Source organism: Bradysia coprophila, unplaced genomic scaffold (genome assembly GCF_014529535.1).
Source record: "Bradysia coprophila strain Holo2 unplaced genomic scaffold, BU_Bcop_v1 contig_24, whole genome shotgun sequence".
NCBI lineage: Eukaryota > Metazoa > Arthropoda > Insecta > Diptera > Sciaridae > Bradysia > Bradysia coprophila.
In genome coordinates this window covers 3,962,558-3,984,025 of record NW_023503501.1, presented here as the reverse complement: position 1 = coordinate 3,984,025, position 21,468 = coordinate 3,962,558, and the positions used below count along the sequence as shown (strand labels likewise).

The following is a 21,468-nucleotide window of genomic DNA, read 5'->3' as shown; positions in this document are numbered from 1 at the left end:
GACTTTTCAAATAATTGAAGTGTAGTGTGTCGTAGTGCATAACAGGGTACACAGTTGCTAACGTTATTGCGTTATTGGTTACACCTTTGGTTGCAACTAAATTTCATTATCAAACGTCTGGTTAATTCGTACATTAATTGAAATAATCAGCTGCGAAGTTGCATGACGCTTGAGAAGAAAAATAAAGTTTTACGTTCGGAAAGTCTGTGAAAAAGCAGCCGATATCGACAAGCGTTAAATCTGGAAATCTGGAACCATTTTAAACAGTTTCTCTCGGGAAACATTGTTTTTAACAAATCGAAAATTTGATGTCAAATTTCGTTCAGTCTCTACTTTTACATCAGCATCTGAAATAGTCTCATTTAAGTCTTGCTTACTGTTATTTCGAGATGTAAATCTATTTAGTTCTATCTTTCTGATTCTTAACCTTAAATGCTGATTAACTGCAGAAACTTTTTGTGACTTTTTCATTCACTTTGTCTCTAAAAAGATTATTCATTTAAAGTCCTAGATTCATTACATGATCACAGTAATCTACTTCCTCAAAAATCCTTGAGTTTCAATAGTTTGAAAGTGACGTGATGGCTTACTATATTATTCCTCTTGTTCAAATTATTTCTTGTATTTGATACAAAATCTTGTACTTCAATTCTGGTGGCATCGATTTTGGCTGACAGATTGTCAGCACCTCGATTTGGCAGAGTCATCATTGCGAAATTTAACACAGTTGGATGAGTTGCCATCTATTCCATCAGGTCAGAAAAATTGGGATAAACCGATGGTCTCAAAAATTTTGAATGACCTACCACGAACAAACTTAACTGATAAGGCACGTTTGCTTGTAGTTTCCGAAAAAGAATCCGGCGATTGGTTGAATGCTGTTCCGTCCCCTAACCTTAGCACGCACGCTCCTCGACCCGGAAACTTTACGAGTTGCAGTCTCACTTCGTCTTGGTGTCAAAATCTATCGCAGTCATCGTTGTCGTTGTGGCGAACTTGCTGACGAATTCGGGTATCACAGTCTCAAATGCCGTAAAAGCACTGGAAGATATTCACGTCACAGTGCCTTGAATGACTTGATTAAGCGCGCACTTTCGACTGCAGAAATTCAATCATTACTGGAACCAATGGACATTGCGAACGACAACGATTCATCTAGAGTGGATGGAGTGACCATAGTGCCTTGGTCACATAGACGTCAACTGGCTTGGGATGCTACTTGTGTCGATCCGTTATGCAAGTCGAATATTGTGAGATCATTGAAAGTGGCTTGCTCAGCTGTGGAAAAAGCCGCGCTAAGTAAACGACGTGAGTACAGCACTGTATGTGGACAGTATTGGTTTGTGGCCTTCGCAGTGGATTGTTTTGATGGTTGGTCAAACGAAGCCAGAGATTTTTCACTTGATTTGGGCAGAAGAATGGTCAACGTGACTGGCGAATCCAGATCACTCTATTTCTTTCGACAAAGGGTGAGTTTGACAATTCAAAGAGGCAATTCATCCAGCGTACTCGGAACGCGTCCTTCTTTAACCCAACAAAAGCCGCAAGTGGCGTTCATCACTAATTTGTCGATTATTTTGTCAGTGAAACTTAGCAGTGAAATCAACGATTATATCAGCAGTGAAATCAGCGATTACATTAGCAGTGAAGTCAGCGATTACATTAGCAGTGAAATCAGCGATTTCATTAGCAGTGAAATCAGCGATTATATCAGCAGTTCATCGCTGAATTTAATCAGTGTTGAATTTATCAATAATTCTCAGCAATGAGAATTCAGCGAAAATTGTTGTTAGTAATGAACTTATCGAACACCGCCGTACATAGAATAGAGATACTCGACCAACAAAATAATGATCATAACTGAGCTGTCGAAAGAAACAATTTGACTTCTCATGCAATTATTATAATAGAACATTGTTTTGTTTATATCAATACAAAAAACCGCCCTCATCAACAACGCTTGAATGTTTCTATAATAAAATTCGTTGTTATGAAGATTGGATGAAAGTCTCGCAATTTTGTCCGATAAAAGGAAAGACAAGATTATTTCTGTTTTCATAATTGTATAGAATCTACACTGTACATTGTTCCAATGAAAGTCTTGAAATTTTGTCCGATAAAAGGAAAGCCAATTGTCTATTCGGTGACAATATCCTTCGACTATTTGCTAATTGCGCCGACTGTTCCAATGAAAGACTAGAAATTTTGTCCGATAAAAGGAAAGCCAAGACGACTCGGTGAAAACATGCTTGTCCATTGATGAAAGTCTCGAAACTTTGTCCGATAAAAGGAAAGCCAACACGACTCGGTGACAATATGCTTCAAAATGTGCTAAATACGGTACTTGTCCATTGATGAAAGTCTCGAAATTTTGTCCGATAAAAGGAAAACCAAGATGACTTAGTCCAGATGACTCTGCTTGTTCCATTGATGAAAGTCTCGAAATTTTGTCCGATAAAAGGAAAGCCAAAACGATTCCATGACAACATGCTTCCGAGTACGTGCTAATTGCGCCATTGTTCCAATGAAAATCTCGAAACTTTGTCCGATAAAAGGAAAGCTCAGTCCCAATTCGCTTCGAGTACTGATTATGCCGATTGTTCAATTGATGAATGTCTTGAAATTTCTTCCGATAAAAGAAAAACCTGGATTACTCGTTGTTGTGTAGATTGTTCTAGTGATTTTTCATTGTGTTGAACGTTGCAATGAAATAGTTGAAACTCTGACAAAAAAAAAGCAACGGCTACTATGATAAATTATGCAATGTCTTTGTTGTAAATTTGACGTCGTTTGAAAAGTTAGACAGTTACAAACCAACCGAATGAGTGTGCCTATGCTCAAAATTGTGGTTATGTTCGATTACTGTTTATTGAACAACTAATAGGTTTGTTCCAAATAACTGTAAACTCTAACTTTGACATCTCTATTGGCAACGATTTCATCCACAGCAACATAACCTACGCGATTTTACATACAGTTGATAGGTTATGTCTTTATAGATGAAATTTGACAGTAATTTGACAATTTGTATTGTCTTGGAAAATGAGCTATAGGTTTGAGCTCATTGAAATTGGATGATAATATATTGATTTTAAAGGCTTTATAATTTAAAACTGCATTGAAAGTTCCAATGAAAGACTAGAAATTTTGTCCGATAAAAAGAAAGCAACGGCTCCTAAGCTGTTATAAATAAATTACATTTTTCGTAAATTTGACATTAAATACCATACAACTCTAGTTATTATTTGGATGACCTAGACTCGAATGCTAAACAAGGTTTTCTTACATTTGAATTTCACACAAATGAAATCTAGGTTTCTCTACTGTTTAACATTATCTATGATATTATTGTAAACTCAAATCAAAAATGCATTTAACGTAATAAACCAATGTTCGCCAAAATTGATGCAGCCACGCTACCATTTTTTTTTGTTTCAACTAAGTAATACAAAATGAGCTCATATGTGAAGCAATGGATGACGTTCAAAACTATCGGTATTATCAGTCGGAAGGAATTATCGATAATCGAAACACATTCAAAATAATTGCGGCTTGTCAACTTTCGGCACCCTGGACTTTACTTAAATAGTCGTGGAATACCTCCAAATAAATTTCTAAAAATCTAGAATTCAGTATCGATAATAATCAAAGTACGGAAATTTGATAGTTATCGATTAATTATCAAAAAATCCATAATTTGATAATTATTAAACTTTTCATATTTGAATGGACGTGCTAGACGAAAATGACAACTTTGCGTACTGATGCGTATCGACAATCAAAACTACTATCGGCCATGCCGAATTAGAACACTAATATACTCTCCACTACACGATTGTAAATATGAAAATAATGTTAGGAGCCTTATAAATAACTATATTCGCAACAACTAACGTCAAGTTACTATACTCGAAGAAATCAGCGACCATACGTTAATCGGTAATAATAATTAAAAATGTGTTTTTGTGCTTGATTTTCACTATTTTAATCGACAATGAGCGGAAAAAGGCTACATTCGGAAGTAGTAGACGACGAAGAAGATTGCAGTTTTTCTGAATGTGATTCCTGTGATAGTGACGATTCGGAATCAGAGGATGATGATGACGAAACTAGTGAATGTGACGACCCACAACAATTGGATCGTGAATGGAAATCAGTTCCTCCAAGTTTCATTCCCCGAAAGACTATACCTTCATATAAAAAGCCTGAAATATTCGAATGTGATGAAAAGTCGACAATTACCGAAATATTTTTGAAGCTTTTTCCAAAAAGTCTTCTTATTTGGATCGCAGAATGCACCAATGAAAGACTCGAAATTTTGTCCGAAAAAAAAGGGAAACCAATCAAACCCACTAATCCCGATGAAATCATGGTGGTCCTGGGCGTACTTTTGGTCATGTCGTACAACCGAGTGCCACATATGTGGATGTACTGGTCGCAAAACAAGTCACTAAGGAATGAAACAATCGCTGCAGCAATATCCCGAAACCGATTTATGTTGCTGCATTCAAAGATTTATTTCAATCATCCTTCGAAGCCAAAGGACGCGCCAAAAACATACTATACGACTGAATTGGTCAGTTGCTTGATCCACACTTTCAATAAGTACCGATCAGAAGCTACACATCAAAGCATAGACGAGTTCATGGTTAAGTTCAAAGGCCGAACGTCCATGAAGCAATACATGCCAATTAAACCAGTGAAAAAAGGGATGAAAGGTTATGCTCGTGCCGATGCTGACACCGGATATATGTATTACTTTTATATCTACGAAGGACAAGAAAAGCAACCTTCAGAAGGCACTCTTGGTGAGCGGGTACGTGAGTTCAATGTTTTAATTTGTCTCTAAAAATTTGCGCTTAAATTATTTCATTGTGGAAGTAAACACTAGTTCTTATAATATTTGAGATTTGAGATATTTGAGACAACTTGAGAATTTTAGCTAAAAAATAATAATGTACACGTACGGCGTACGGCCACACATTCAAAATGGAATCGGCTAAGGTCAATCTTACGTTGCGTTAAATCGCCCTATTCTTAGAAAAGGTAGCGTTGAAATTTATTTTTCGGTTAATTTTTCGCTCACTTAAAATTAAATTCTGAAGCGCACTTACGATTGAATTAATGATTACTTCCTCTTCTGGAGAAACCATTTTTAAGTTTCGTTTTGTGTTGTTGTTTAGGTAGTGAACAGTCTTTGTGCACCGATACGTGAAGAAAACGTTGTCATCGTCATTGACAGATTTTTCACATCTGTCGAATTGCTTCGAACTTTGGATTATGCTTGTCTGGGTACGGTAATGAGTAATAGGAAAAACCTCCCAGATGTGAAGGGAAAGTTAATACGAGGACAATCAGTGGCAAAATCGACTGGTGATGGCGTTATTTTCTACAAGTGGCAAGACACAAAAGAGGTAACTGATGTTCATCAACGCTTTTCTTATTTTGCGTAAAATTGAGCCGAAAATTTGCATCTATTGCCTTTTCATATTGGAAAATCAGAAGAATACAGATACAATAATTACTTACAGGTTATGTTATTGTCTAATTGCCACCATCATAAGATCGGAACGACTGAAAGGAGACAGAAAGACGGCACAAAAAAAACATATGACTGTCCCGAGGCTTTCATATATTACAATCGTTTCATGGCCGGTGTAGATAAGGCCGACCAATATTCAACGTACTACGAAATCGATCGGAAATCCAATAAATGGTGGAAACGTGTTTTCTATCGCTTATTACTTATGACCGTTAGCAATGCGTGGATATTATATAAAACTTGTCAAGGCAAAACGACTGCATTGATTGACTCCTTGATACCGTTGGCCGAAGAGTTAATTGCAACTGGAAACAATAATATTGGCGAACGAAAGTTGCGATTCGGTCCACCATCCAAAAAACCAAAAATGATGGTGAACGTTGGCCATCTACCAATCAACAGAAGAACGAGACGTAGATGTGCTTACTGTTCGCAGAAAAAGAAGGTGCAAGTCAGAACGTACTATATCTGTACAACTTGCGATGTACCCTTGTGCGTTGAGTGTTTCGCCCCGTACCACGGCTACAAGGGTTAACTGTTTTTTTTGTTTGTCTACAGAAGATAATAAAACATTTTTTAAATCACTCATCTTGGTTTTCATCGGCGCGGCGCAGCAGTACAACAATAAATTGGTAGCCTCTAAGTCTCTCATATGAACTTATTACATTTCGTGGAACAATACTATCCGATTATTTTATTCTGATTTGAGCGATAAATTTCATCAATGAGCATGTCATTGTTAATTTAGTGCTGAACTATCATTCAACAACAAGCAGATTTTTCATTGCTGATTTCAACAGTATAAGCGCTGATGCCCTTTGATAAAATCGAGTTTCATCGCTAATATTCATCAATGATTTCGGAAATCATCGCTTATTTGTTTTCTTATTGTACCAATGGCATCTATTGGGTTAAACGAAGTATGCTATCTTCGCTAATGCTTTTACTTATTTCTTTCGGCATCGGGGAATCTGGCACACGCATCATAGTATGCGTCCTTTTACGGCATGTAATGAGAAGTCATGATTGTGCCAAATTCGCCGCCTATAGGTGAATCTGGCACACCATCAATTTGTATGGTGTGCCAGATTACCCGTCCCCTTTCTTTCGTTGTTCAATAATGTGTTTAAAGAACACTGACCAAAGAGCATGGCGCATTATTGTCGCTGCTGTCGATAACAGATGATTAACCGTTTCTAAAAGGTACGTAATGATCTCCTGTTCTGCGATCTGGTGTCCACTCATATCATACAAACACACTTCTTAATAAGCAGTGCTTATGCGTCTTTATATGCCGTTCGTTCTTTCACACGTATAGAAGTAAAACCCTGTAAATGCTCATGAGCTGCGTGGTTTTGACTGTGCGACTAGATCAGCTGGTAAAACGGTTTAAGCAAAGGAAGACGCAGATTCGATTCACTTAAACTGGTTGGTTTTTGAACATCAATTTCAGAATTTTTTTTTGTAGAACTAACGTTGTTTTGTGGCTAGAGTCTTAGGACAATATTTTCAAAGAATCATGTATGTAACACAATAGAATGAATAATCAAATGCAGAAAGATCACATGTTCAATTAGCGAATTATAAGAAAAATGACATTGATTTATTACCAATAGGAACATGACGCCTTTTTCTTCGGAAGTATCACAAAACTTCTATTGATAACGTCAGCCTATTGTCTATTCGAAACAAAGTAAAATCCATTTTATTTTTCTTATAATCTGCTAATAGAACTGAGCCATTTCTGAAACTAGATATTCAAATATCCTGAATTGATTCCGCATGGTCCTGGATTTTTCTTTTAATTACTGCATTCTTCGTACACTGTTGTAATTATGGGAAAAGGTTTTAAATTAAAGCAGTCAATAGGAATAACATTCATTGTTCAAAAACGATTCGCTAAATTCAGCGATAAATAAATTTTCAACTGAAAATTAATTTGCCAAATGAATCGAGAAAATTGTATTTACTCGGAAATTGTGTTTAACAGACTGATTCGAAATCTATGTAGTAAATTAAGTGTGTATCAATTGGTAAGTATATTAATACAAAATTTTATGTTTTATGGATAGCAATTTTCTTTTGTCCGGCAATTTTTTGATCAGTCGCTGAATAACGCCTAATTTACGAATGTTAAACCAGTTAGCGATTACACTGAACAATTTTACAAATTTTCAATTACATAGCCAATCATTATGCAATTCATGCGGATGGGAAAAAACCTCGATTGCAAATTTAATTAAAATTTTCGTACAAAGTGAAGTAATATCTGATTTTGTAAATTGAATTTTCAGAGTTTTATTTATTCGGAATCAATTTAAAATTGAACAGGAATGTGTCACAATTGAAAACTTTGCACTCAGCCATGTAAAAAAAACCTTTTGCTATACTTCAATCTTGTATTATGTGTTATGCCTCCGCCCCTACTACAATTATACGGGTGGTAGCATTAACATTATGAGTGAAAAGAGTTAATTTCTTCTAGATTTTAATTGCATTTTCTGTACATTTATTTATTCTCTGCTTTCCTTTCGTTTCAGATCATTGATGCCAGCTTTCAAAGCAGTCCGTCGCTACAGACATCCACCATGATTGCAGTGTGTTCCATCCTTTTAGTCGTTGTAATATTTATATCTTCTCTGTTTATGTGGAAGTAAGTAAAAAATTTTCATTTTTTTTTTCTTTCAAAATATTTTTGCATATCCACCGTCAGTACATTTTCACCACTTCCACCATTGTATCCCTCTCGTGTACGTTATTTAATTTCATACTTGATGTTCTGCCATGTTAAATCTTATATAATTCACAATTCACACATATGTGAAACACGTAGTGCACTTTACGAATCTGTCTTTGTTCCATCACCATTTTACGAATAAAACAATGCCAGCACACTCCAGCGAAGTGTACTTCTTCGAGTTAAAAAAAAATCCCGCATAAATTCAAACACAGAGGAAAATGCAGAACTGCGTCACGATGATTTATTTTTTTCTTCAGTGAACTGCCAGTTTTTGTTAGCGAACGTATTGTTTTTTCGTGGTTAAGCAATTTATCGTTTGAAAATAAAATAAAAAAAAAGTTTTAAAAAAATGTATATGGGAGGTAGCACACACCATTTTGATTGTGTATCCGGAGAGAGACACTTGAGAAACGCGTTTTCAGCACGCCTTCTTTCGCAAATAATATTTATTGTGTGTGTGAAATGAATGTGGTTTTAACTTTTATATATTTTTGCATAATGTCATATGTCATTTTGAGATGTGTGTGCGGTGCTGTGGTATATGATGCGAACATTTATATAAAATTATTTTACATTGTCTTCAGCGTTTTTGACTCATAAAATTGAATTGCTTGTTTTATGCGTTTGCCGTACCGATTGTAATGGATACGGATTGCTGGTTCATAGGATAATGTATATGTCGACGCGGACACAAAATACGTAATACGAAATGTACGTATTAGCTAGACGAACATACGAAGCAAACGTACGTTTCGTAGAACACGAAATAGATATGGTCAATTGTGGTTCGTAAAGTTTCGTAAGAAATGTCAAAAGTTTACGAAATTGAACATAACGAACCATAATGGCTTACCCCTAGAAGATCTAAATACAGAATGTGACCAACTACAATTAGCGAATTATAATAAAATTAACATTTCATTGATTTAACTTCGTTTCGAAGTCTGACGATGTCAATATAGACATTTTCTAATACTTCCTATGAAAAAACTTCGTCAGCCTATTGCAGGGCCTGTTTAAGTGAAATTGATTCATGAGAATACTTGAACAGCATGAAAATTGTCGGAAAAATTTCTAAACTTCTTGAACATTTCTGAAATTTTTAAAAATTCCTGAAATTCTTTACAAAATTTCGAAAAAAATCCTGATGCTTCCTGGGAATAAAATTTAATTTTTCTAATATATTCCCCTTTTTTCTTGATTTAATATTTCATATGATACTACTGCTTGTGTAAACTTTCTTACACGGGTCTCCTTGCTTAGCCTACCTATTTTTACTGCTTTTTCTGTTGATGAAACGACATTATTTCTGTTCACCACATTAATTAACAACTGAAATTTTGTGTGTACGTGACCACCAACAAATTATCCAGACAGGATATGATCTCAGAATAAATTTGAAGGGGAAATGTCGGTTCGTGTTTCCAATCAATCTTTTCGCAAATATTTTAATTTTTCGCGAAAATTATTCTCGTGTACACCAACTGGAGAAGATGATAAATTTTACTAAATATCGCGGTGGGTCTCTGAATTTACTCTACATTTAATCCATCATGCAATATGCAATACAATACCCACATGCTATGTGCACCTTATGTTCCATTCTCGTTATGATTGACAAACATATCAATTAAAATGTTATTTTCCAAGGAAAATTGAAAATTAATTTTCCCAAACCAAACACATTTGCCGACAGTCTCTCTCAATGTGGTTAACCATCAAAACACACGAGGAAAAAAAATATTAATTTTCTTGATTACCAACGAGTAAGATGTTGAAATTCTATCTCAATTTTATTTATAAACATGAAATTACATGCAATCAACATAAACCATAAAATAAACAACATTTTCTCTACATCGAGTTAAATTTCTATGGATACAATTTGAAATGGGGAATATCACAAATTGAACATTTTCGAAAACTAACCTAAAACTGTCAACGCTTGATTTGGCCATAAGCGAAACAGATGGTGCATATAAGAGAGAGTTTTTCAGGGAGTATGATTGTGCATATGCTATATGCAGTATACTATTGGGTACTGTACACTGTACATCCATTCCATATACTCGAACGGAACGCACAGATATACAGAAAAAGAAATGAAAAAGAAAGAAAAAAATAAAATAAACGGACGGATGTGCATCGACAGAATGGAATTCGGAATTTCATTCATTCAGAGTACTGAATGAAACTTATAAAACTACGTTCGGTCGTGTTGATTTTGCATATACACTAAATTCATCGATACATGTAATGATATGGTATTGGCTCGTTGATATGCAAATTTATGAGCAGCGAAAATTTTTCTTGTACATTTTCTGGTGAAGCATCGACTCAAGTAGTACTCTCACTTACTGCATGTGAATTAAGTAATTGCAACCGTCACAGCGTTGAATTATTTACGTAAAACACCATTTCGTATTTACGTATTTTCATTATTAAATTATTCACATCAAGCCAGCCTTGAAGTCAGACACGAAAAAATTTAGCTCTACATTTCAATAAAAAAGAATTTCTAAATTTTCAATTCAATTACTCAAATCAAAAGAAAGTATTGATAATTACGACTACAGAAACAATTATAATGAAAAATAAGGTCAGATTGAAAAGACCAGCTACAGTAAAAATCCCACATAAGAACAAAAAAAGAACTCGAGTTGAAAATGAACCATCAACCAGTACCTTCAACGCATATGCCGAATTAACAGACAACGAAGAAGAAATTATGGTTCAGTCGAAACCAATCGACAAAGTCAAAATCCCTCCGATAATCGTCGTCAACATGAAACATAATCAAATTATAAGCTTCATGACAGAAAGTAAAATCACCGATTACAACATTCAATACATTTCACTAGGAATCAAAATACTATGCAAATCAATCAATGATTTCAATACTACGAAAAATAATTTACAACAAATCAAAACAGAGTTCTTCACACATGACATTCCCTCACAAAAAACAACTAAGATGGTCCTAAAGGGATTACCAAATTTAGAAATCGAACAAGTTAAAGAAGGTCTTACTACAGCCAACGTAAAGTTCCTGGATGTCAAAAAAATGAACACCAAACATAAAAGTGAAGATTTTGCATTGTTCTTGGTCTATTTTGAGAACAAATCGATAAAAATTCAAGACCTGAAACAAACAAAATACATCCTCAATGTTGTAGTTAAATGGCAACCATACATTACATCTAGAAATGGTCCCACCCAATGCAATAATTGCCAATTACATGGACATGGCAGCAAAAATTGCACCCTACAATCACGATGTGCAAAATGTGGTGGAAAACACGTTACAACATCCTGTGAAATACCAGAATCAGATTTCAAATGCTGCCTATGTGGTAATCAACATTCATCACGAGATCGCCACTGCCCGAACCGTAACAATTACATTCAAATGAAATTAAAACAATCACGGAACGGAAACAACAAAAAAGAAATAATTAATACAAATGAACCGATCAACTATCAAAACCATACGATGTTTCCCGCTTTAAGAGTACAAAAATCTACAAGATATTCCGATTGGTTCACAGGTACTATTAACACACCAAGTCAAACAAATCCTCACCAACAAAATTATTCACCACAAAACATTAACACTTCACACAATTTACATGAAACACTTTTTTCTACCGAAACCCTTTTACAATTAACAACCGATTTAATAATGAACCTAAAAAACTGCCGAACCAAACTTGATCAATTTCAAGTTATAACTAAATTAGCCATACAATATATAAATAATGACTAACACACTAACACGTAATCTAAGAATACTTTGTTGGAACACCCAAAGCTTTCGACCAAAATATTATGAAATTGTTGATTATCTCGGCTCTACACACTTTGATGTAATATGTTTTAGTGAAACCTGGCTCATCATCACAGATGTTATATATTTACCATCTCATAAATTCTATCGAACTGATAGAGAAACTAATAATCACGGTGGTGTTGCGATTGCAATTCATAAATCCATACCACATAAGCAAACTTTCATTAAAACCAACATAATTGAAAATGTAGCAATTAACATAAAAACCCCTACTGGTGATATAACGTTGATTTCTGTTTATTTTTCAAATTCAAAATTATCCAGTCAATCCAAAATTTTATTTGAAAACAACATTAAAATGCTCACTTCAATTCGTAACAGTTACTTCATTTGTGGAGACCTTAATTCAAAACATAGGCTTTGGAACAATACCAGAGGAAATTGTCTTGGTAATATAATTTACGATCAACTCACGCGAAAACCTTTTTCAGTTCATCACTCCATTACACCAACATATTTTCCACCACAAGCGAATAGAAACCCATCGAATATTGACATCGTTTTATCAAATAATTTACATGATTTGTCACAAATTCTTCCAAATTATAATCTTATGTCTGATCACTGTGCAATTGAATTCAAAATTAATTGTTTAATTGCCAAAAATGTTGATAAATCAAAAAAGTTCAGGTTTGATCTAACTGATTGGAAAGAATTCGAACGGAAAATGAACGGTAAAATTAATCTTAATGACATTCGCCTATCAAATTCTGATGAAATTGATTCGGAAATATCTAAATTCACCAAAAATATTTTCGATACCATGAATGAGTCCATCCCCAAGAGGCCCCATGTAGCTCAACATCTCAGATTAACGCCTTATATCCGTGAATTGATTTGTTATAAAAATACTGTTAAGAGACAATGTCAACGAGCTCATGACCAGAGTAAATTAATGCTTCTCAGATCATTAACAAAGCAAATAAAATTCCAAATTACGAACCTTCGTAATAGCTCTTTCGGATCGAAATTAAAAACGCTTGCGTATGCTTCTCAATCATTTTGGAAATTTACTAAGTTGATCAAGAATAAAAGGACCAATCTCCCTCCGCTGAAAAGAGATTCAAATACGATGGTTTACACCAATAATGAGAAAACGCAGTTAATAGGAGAAACTGTTTACAAATCTCATATCCTCACTCAAGGTTATAACCATCAGCCAACAATTAATAAAGTAAATCGATCCGTAAACGTTGTCAACAATGCTCAGCTCTCAACTTCTGATGTTACACCGTTCCTTTCGAAACCGTCTGAAGTTAAAAAACTGATCAAAAGATTAAAAACAAAAGTGGCTCCTGGCCAAGACCATGTTCAAAATTTCGTACTCAAAAAACTTCCACATAGAGCAATAGTGCTAATTACGAAAATAGTCAATGCTTGTATTTTAAATTCTTATTTCCCAAGTGATTGGAAAATTGCCAAAGTAATTGCGATTCAAAAACAAAATAAAGATCCTATGGATCCTTCCAGCTACCGTCCGATCAGTCTGTTGAGCTCACTGAGTAAACTGTTGGAAAGGGTTTTGCTGAAAAGGATAAATAAGCATGTTGTTGTCAATGATATCATTCCTGACCATCAGTTCGGGTTTAGAAAAAATCATTCTACCGCGCATCAGCTTTATAGAGTTACTAAACTGATTAAGGACAACTTCTCCAGACACAGATCGACAGGAATGATAACGTTAGACATAGAAAAAGCATATGATACCACGTGGCACGATGGACTGATCCATAAATTATTAAAGTTCAAATTTCCTTTACCATTAATAAAGATTATCAAATCTTTTCTTTCGAATCGATACTTCTATGTTCAAATTTATAATGACAAATCAACACAATTTCCTATCCCAGCTGGTCTTCCACAAGGAAGTACATTGAGTCCAATTTTATATAACATTTACACATCCGATCTCAAAATTCCACAAAACACAACTCTTGCCCAATTCGCTGATGACACCAATATACTAACTCACAATACACGTCCAATTCCAATACTATATACACTTGAAAAATCCTTTAAAAAAATATCAAAATATTATTTTAAATGGAAGATCAAAATTAACGAAACGAAATCCAAAAGCATATTTTTTACAAAAAGACGTGCTAAACAGTTTCTTCCACATCGACAACTCCAACTCACTAACTACCAAATTAACTGGTCAAATTCGGTAAAGTATTTAGGTGTAGAGTTAGACAAAACTCTTACATTCTCAAAACATATTCAGTACACGAAATTAAAAGTTTTAAAGTTCATAAAAATTCTTTATCCATTCATTAACAAGAAATCAAAATTAAACTATAAGAATAAGCTTCTGATTTTTAAAAATATCTTTCATCCAATTTTTCTCTATGCATCACCAATATGGGGTAATTGTGCAATCACACATATTAAATCACTACAGACTACACAAAATAAAATTCTCAAATTAATATTAAACAAACCATATTACTACAAAACCACGAAATTACATACACACACCAATATCAAACTAATACGAGATATCATTCCCATTCGTACTAACAAATTCATATCTAAATGTATTCAATCCGACAACCCCTTGATTTTCAATTTAATTGACTAATAAACAGCCAACGCGAAATATAATCAACTTTTTCTAATATATTCCAAATTTTTGTCCCTAATTATAAGTTAGTATGTAAAAATAAAAATACTAGATAAGGTTTTTGTTCAGATAATTTTCCTTACAATCTACATGATAAACAAATCACTTGAATTATATAAAATCAACTATTAACCTACTAACCCTAAAATTTAGATGTAAAACCGGCATAGGTTCAACTCTATATTTAAACCAAATAATATTATTATATCCACAACTCATTATTAAATCGAATTATTAAATCGAACATTTCTCCGAAAACAGTCAAACAGATTTTAAGATATTGAAGCTATGGACACATTTAACCGAATAACTAATGCATCTCAAACTTTGTGATATTCGAAATGCATAGCAGAGGTTTGGTCATTTGGCATAATCTAAATGAAAATTTTCCATTCAGAAAATTGTTTTGTCGCTCATAAGTTACATTATGGCAGTATACAGTCAATTCATCAGTTCTTTCTTTCTTCTTACAAAGTTTCCGTACAAAGTTTCATGAATTTTATTCATCCATCTAATATAAAATGGCTTGAGTGGGCTTCACTGCTGAGATAAACTTTTGAAATGAAATATACCCAACGTAAAAGACAGAAAACTCAGATTTTGATTCAGTCTTTAGTTCTATACATGACATTTTCATTAACTGTTAAAACTACAGTTTTAGTTCAGCTTCACTGCTATTCATTTCAATTTTCCATGAAAAAAAAGGAATTTTGTTTACAAAGTTTTTCGTAATAACAAAACGACTGAAGTTTTAACGTTTTTCCACATTTATTCAAGGGAGGGGTTAAACGACATGTGACTCCGATTCGTTAGGCATGTATAATTTTGAGCGCATTTCTCACGTTTCGTGATCTTTCAATCCTACAGTGAACGACATCTCAAATGTCTCACTGTCAAATTTTTCTGAGAATTTTATTGTGTCATTGCAAATTCACAATGACATTCTCTGAAAAAAAAGACAGTGAGACATTTGAGATGTCGTTCACTGTACGACCTCGTGTCATAATTACACATCTATAGCCTAATAAAGTACTTCGCATCTGATGTCATAATAGCTATATCTACAACAGCGCTGCGAAAATAAAGACCCTTCATACGTCACCCGGATGAGGCATGAGAAAGTTCACTTTTCCCAGCGCCGTTGCAGAAATAACTATTTCAGCACTAGTGTTGAAAGAGTCCCTTGTCAATACTAGAATGACACACTCCTTCCAATCCTAGTGTTGAAAAAAAAACGTTTCCACACTAGTGTTACTGTTGAAAACTACGCCTTGTCGATACTAGGACTTGTCACACGAAAAGCAGCAAATTGCTAAAGTACAAATTGGAATGCATTTTTGTTTTTGTTTTTTAAACAACAGAAATGGAATTTGAGTTATCACGTAACTTTCCAGAAGTTTCTCTTTTTGTCTCATTCTGATGCACATAAACTACACAGAAACTTTCTGATTGAAACACTGCAGTATATATTGAACAGTTCAGTAAACAATTAAAGATACTTACAGATCTCGTGCATACTTTCATTAAATGCTTACAATTTTATACGTTCATTCAAATTGAATCTTATTTGCTGTGCAGTTACAACCAGCACAAAATAATGCACCAAGTAATCTTTGTGAATCCTTTTTGCGGGTTACACACAACAGTCATTCATTTATTTTTTGATAAATAAACGAAGCAAATGTACTGCTAGGGCCACAATATTTACTTCGTTTATAAAAAAAATACAAAACAAAAATTGGCGTAGGGTATATTATATCCTAACCAAACATATACTTCATATAAAACACGCCAAACGTATACGGTATTCAGTTAGCCCGTTGATTCAGTTTGATACAAATCTATTTGTTTCTGCAGAACTTTTTCGTTTATTTTGCGAACGAAAAAAGAAGTTTGTTTTAGTTTTAATTAAATTAGGTTTTTAGTGCAGTACGTACAGGAAATTGTTGTTTTTTTTTTGGTCGAAACGAGAGAGAAAAAAAAAATTAAATAAACGAAGCAAAGCAATACAATGAACTGATTCCAATAGAAAATAAAGTCTGTGCAAAAAAAAAAACAGAAACCTCTGCATACACAATGTATTTGTACAAGTAATTAAAAGTTTCCATTGGTACGTACAGTTCGTACAGTGTTTCGGAACTAACAAACATTTATCCGCAACCTACATTTTGGTTCGATAATCGTTGACAATTTCACAAAAAAAAAAATTTGCAAATCAGTGCATTAAATAGTAATTATAACTCTCATATCCGTGGTGATGCTAAAACTTTTAATTCAACGAACAAAAACAAACTTTATTTAAACCAGCACGCGTTGTGATCGCTTTACCCTTATACTAAAACAGGACATTCGATATTTTTAACGTTGCGAATTGGCAACCCGCATGTTTGGTTACGAAGTGGTTTGCAAATTGTTATTTTTATTCCTCTTATGATTCGCTAAGGATGTACATGCAAAAATGTAGGACTACCTCTCGATGGATATCGACCACGTACCGAATGAATAGGTAAATGCAGAGACGTGCTATGTGACATTAGCGAATTATAAAAAGAATGAAATTTCAATCATTTGGCTACCTTTCCAAGAAGCTACGTTGGCTACGTCAATCGAAGTTTATCTTCTGCCCTATTTCAAACGAAATTTCATTTTTATTATAATTCGCTAATGTAACTTGTTACACTTATACATTCATTCATTGTGCCTCTTCTAAAGATTTTTAGCAATAACAATTTTCCAATCATTTTCCCTTAAACTTTTCCAAAATTCGGAAAAACTGGTAACGATTTCGGGACATTGGGCATTTCTGCAAAATATTTTCTTCAGGCAGTACATTACGTCCGTTGTTCATTTTTTTTTTGACATGTGAGAAAACGGAGGGCGGTATTCAAACTCGTCGAAATAAAAATTTAGGAACCACGTACGTACTATACTTTACGTGCTGCTTCTGGTGGATTGGTTGGCGAAAATGAACATAAAAAAATTGCATTTACCAAGCAGAAGCACGTGAAGACAGTTTTAGTCTGTGATCGTTAAAAAAAACGTTTGTGGTATGTTTTCAGCTAAAACTTCATTTCTGATACTCTAAAAACCAACCGCAAACATTTCAAAAAACAAACATAAACATTAAACATGCCACATCCCTCAATTATTGAAAGCAAAATTTGTTTCAAAAATTGGACGTGGACACTGGTTTACCAACATTTAATTAAATTGAATATTTACTAGACAGCTTATACATCTGTTGGTGATTTTGTTGGTTCATTATATATCCGTTTCAGTTCTGTTGCAGTCTATATTTATTTTATGCGAGGATTTTATATGAATTATTGCCGAACGCCAGGCACTGGCTATAAATGTACATTTTATAAACAAAAACGTTGGATGAAATTGACTGTGTACGTTGGATTGGCATTGAAAATTTTGTGGTTGCATTTATTCTTGACACAATTGGTAAATGTCCTTCATTACATTAAAGTCCCTTTTAAATTGCGAATAGATGTTGTCAATTGGTACCGCTCGGACAAAATGATTATCGCATCGCATTAATTGTCACACCGTTAGTGCGAATTAAAATAATCCGTTTAAAATTGGTATTTTCGGTGAGAGGTTATTTCAGCTAATTGGATCGGATTTAAATAGAATTTCGGCGTGATCCTTTCAATATACTATAATATTCCCTATTCAGCTAGGAGCACGGGTCGACTTAGAGTTTATGTTCTACCTTAGTGAACTGCTTGCGTTGAGTTGCACTATTTATCATGAAAATAGCATTCGGTATTTAATATAATCTAATAATGTGGTAGTCCAATACAGGTAAGAGAATGACAATCACGAGTATCATTGAGGGAGAGGGCCAATCATTCCAAGAAAGAATTTCCCTGGCATACAGGTATTGAAGACGTAAATGAGTTTTTGTACCAATCAAGGTTTATTCTTTGCTGGGACTATAATGAACTTCAGAAGTGCTCCCAATAAGCAGTCTAGTGAATTTCTAAAGGTGCATACTCCTAGCGCCATAATTCTCGATGTGTTACATCTCATTATCCCATATTTTCATATTAGAGCTGATTGCGTTAATGAAATGCCCAGCCCAGAATCGCATTGATAAACCAATGACCAACTAATGGGTAATGTTCAATTATCATGATTTTTACCATTTACCATTACCATTTTTATCATGATTTCTGGCGTGAAAACATAATTACTTCGAGTTTTTTTTTGTTGCAAATGACTCAGGAGGGTCCTTTGATTCAATTACTGTATACCCTCCAAAAAACGCCGATGGCTTGTTTTTAAGTTGTGCGATGTTTTGGCAAATTGACTCTTAAATTTCACTGCATTGACGATTCAGTAATTAAACTAAATGAATGACATTTCATTTTCCTTATAATTCGCTAATTAGACAGGTCATCTTTCTGCATTTATTCAAATAGACAATAGTTTGTCTAATTTTTGAGAGAAATTAACTCTCAATTAGGCTCTCGATTTAACAGTAAAAGAAGACATTGAGAGGTTACTTCTCTCATACTAATAGCCACGAATAACCTGTCCTGTTTCCGATTAACCGAAATTTTATGTTTGAACCCCTTGACATAATATTGATTGTATATTTGACATATGTGCACTATACACACCTTCTACCGAATCGGACATTTTTTTGTAATAAAATATTAAATTTCTGATAAATATTATTATATAACCGTGCTGGCAGTGCATTCAATTTTTATTATATTTTTTTCGTGCCCAGATGTATCCGCAACTTAAATACCAATAAAATAAAAATTTATTGAACGTTGGATAGTCTATTTATACGTTGTGCTCTAAATATGTAACGTTGTTTGTAATTAACAGATAGAACGAAAAATTGATACATTCGGTTATTTATATTGCCTCCAACTTCCGTTATTGCTTTTAATTAAAATCACTTGAGATGTGTAGAGCCTCTGCCTCTGGTAGAGGAATTCTTTCTTTTTTTATGTAATTCGTTAATAATCTTCCACACAGCCAGCATAACCACACATTAAACCGTACGCACACCAAATATTTGAAAAATGCTCAAGATGTACACGGTCTTCATTTTAATACATGTTTATGCCATACCGAGAGTGTGTTAAATGTATTTTTTTTCCTTCCATCTCTTGTCGTCCTTTTTTTTATACATTATATCCTCTTTACCGAAACACCAATTTGCGGTTTGTCTGCGAATATAAATCCCTAGTTCAAATCCCAGACATTATTTGCGCTCACACCCTCCATTTTCCGGTTCTCATTTTTCGTTAGATCTATGTTTTACTGTGCGACAGAGGGTATCTATTTTGGCTAGAAACGATGTAACGAAAATGTAGATAAAATTTGGTTCCGTTATATTACGTAAAATATAGGATATGTAACGACCGAAGTCTGTAATAAAGGGAATATATTGGGTATTGGATGAATTGGTTAAATTGCTCGGTTTTTTTTGCTCGTTCATTCGCTCGTCTTCTTTACTTTAAGAGGCCATCGGCTTCAAATTGTTTTCGGCAATATATTCCCAGTATGCTTCATTTGGGCGAAAGTAGTACATTTGAGGTTTTGATTTATGCGTAGAACATTATGTTGCATAAGTGTTATACTAAATGGCGCAATTTTACCTTTTGGAGGTGCAAAAGGAATCGGTTTGTTTTCTCCTTGCTTGGTAATTGAATGGTGGATGATCCAATATACAGAAAAAGCTGTCTGCACATTACTACCAACAAATGACCCTATTAGAAATGATTAACCACACCAAATCACTAACAGGACGGGATGGCTGAGTGGTGACGTACTAGCCTTTAACCAAATTCGATTACCGTTTAGGACAGATTCTAGAGAGGTAGGCATTGGCAACATCCTAAAGTTTACACAACCAACTTCCATAATTTGTAGTTTATATGTTTGCTGCAACACACTGAATGGCTCGACAGCCTACATTTAGGCGAGATATTAGTTAAAGGTTTAACTTTCTATCAGAGAGTATCTGACTGTCAGTCAATAGTGATCACAGTTTACGTGATTTTGACCTTATTTTACGCAGATTTTACGTACAATCTATCTAGGGTATAGGGTAAAGGACCTTTACTAAAGATAGATCACCTTAAAAATGAGTAAAAATATCAATTACGAGCCACTTTGTAATACAATCCGTCAATTGTCTCTTCTATTGTTCGCTCGATTCAGCTTCAGATTCACAGATTTATTATAACAATAAATTATGAACTCGGGCTAAATCGACAAGCTTTCCAACTTAATTTACGTTAGCGTCTTAGTAATATATAATGCTAATTGGCAATGGCTGAAAGCGAAAGGAAACGACTCGAAAAACCTTTACTGATATCCTGACTAAGGACTACGGACTAACAGTTTAGAGAAGGGGATGGGAAGTGACAAAAAAGTAAGGACATGGGAAATTTACATTTACAATGAATTTACTATCCACGCAGTCAAAGCAAAAGAGGCAAATAGCATCAGCTAAGCATACTTTCTCTATTCTCTACTCTATATACTACCAAAATTACTATGAAAATTATTCCACTGACGTATGTGATTGAAACATTTTCATAGTAGTTTTGGCAGAGTAGAGAATAGACAAAACATGCCGCAATTCTTCTCCAGGCTGGAGATATTGTTCGCTCGTATTTATTAGTTTTACCCTATAAATAGCAAATATTTCGTTTTCCAATTATTTCAATTTAGAG

General features: G+C 34.2%; 1 protein-coding gene and 1 long non-coding RNA gene across 2 annotated transcripts in view; one reads left to right on the top strand and one right to left on the bottom strand.

The window, feature by feature from the left end:
• LOC119077873 overlaps positions 1-21,468 on the top strand; it is a 150,172-nt gene that overhangs the window by 58,626 nt on the left and 70,078 nt on the right. The window contains exon 3 of the mRNA XM_037185225.1: positions 8,083-8,195. Coding sequence (XP_037041120.1) covers positions 8,083-8,195 — 113 coding nt within the window. The remainder of the gene's footprint in view (positions 1-8,082; positions 8,196-21,468) is intronic.
• Positions 1,338-17,402, bottom strand: LOC119077949. Its single transcript, XR_005087910.1, has 3 exons — positions 17,392-17,402; positions 8,267-8,268; positions 1,338-1,524 (listed from the first exon to the last, which is right to left on the bottom strand). It is a non-coding gene; the product is annotated as an uncharacterized LOC119077949 (long non-coding RNA).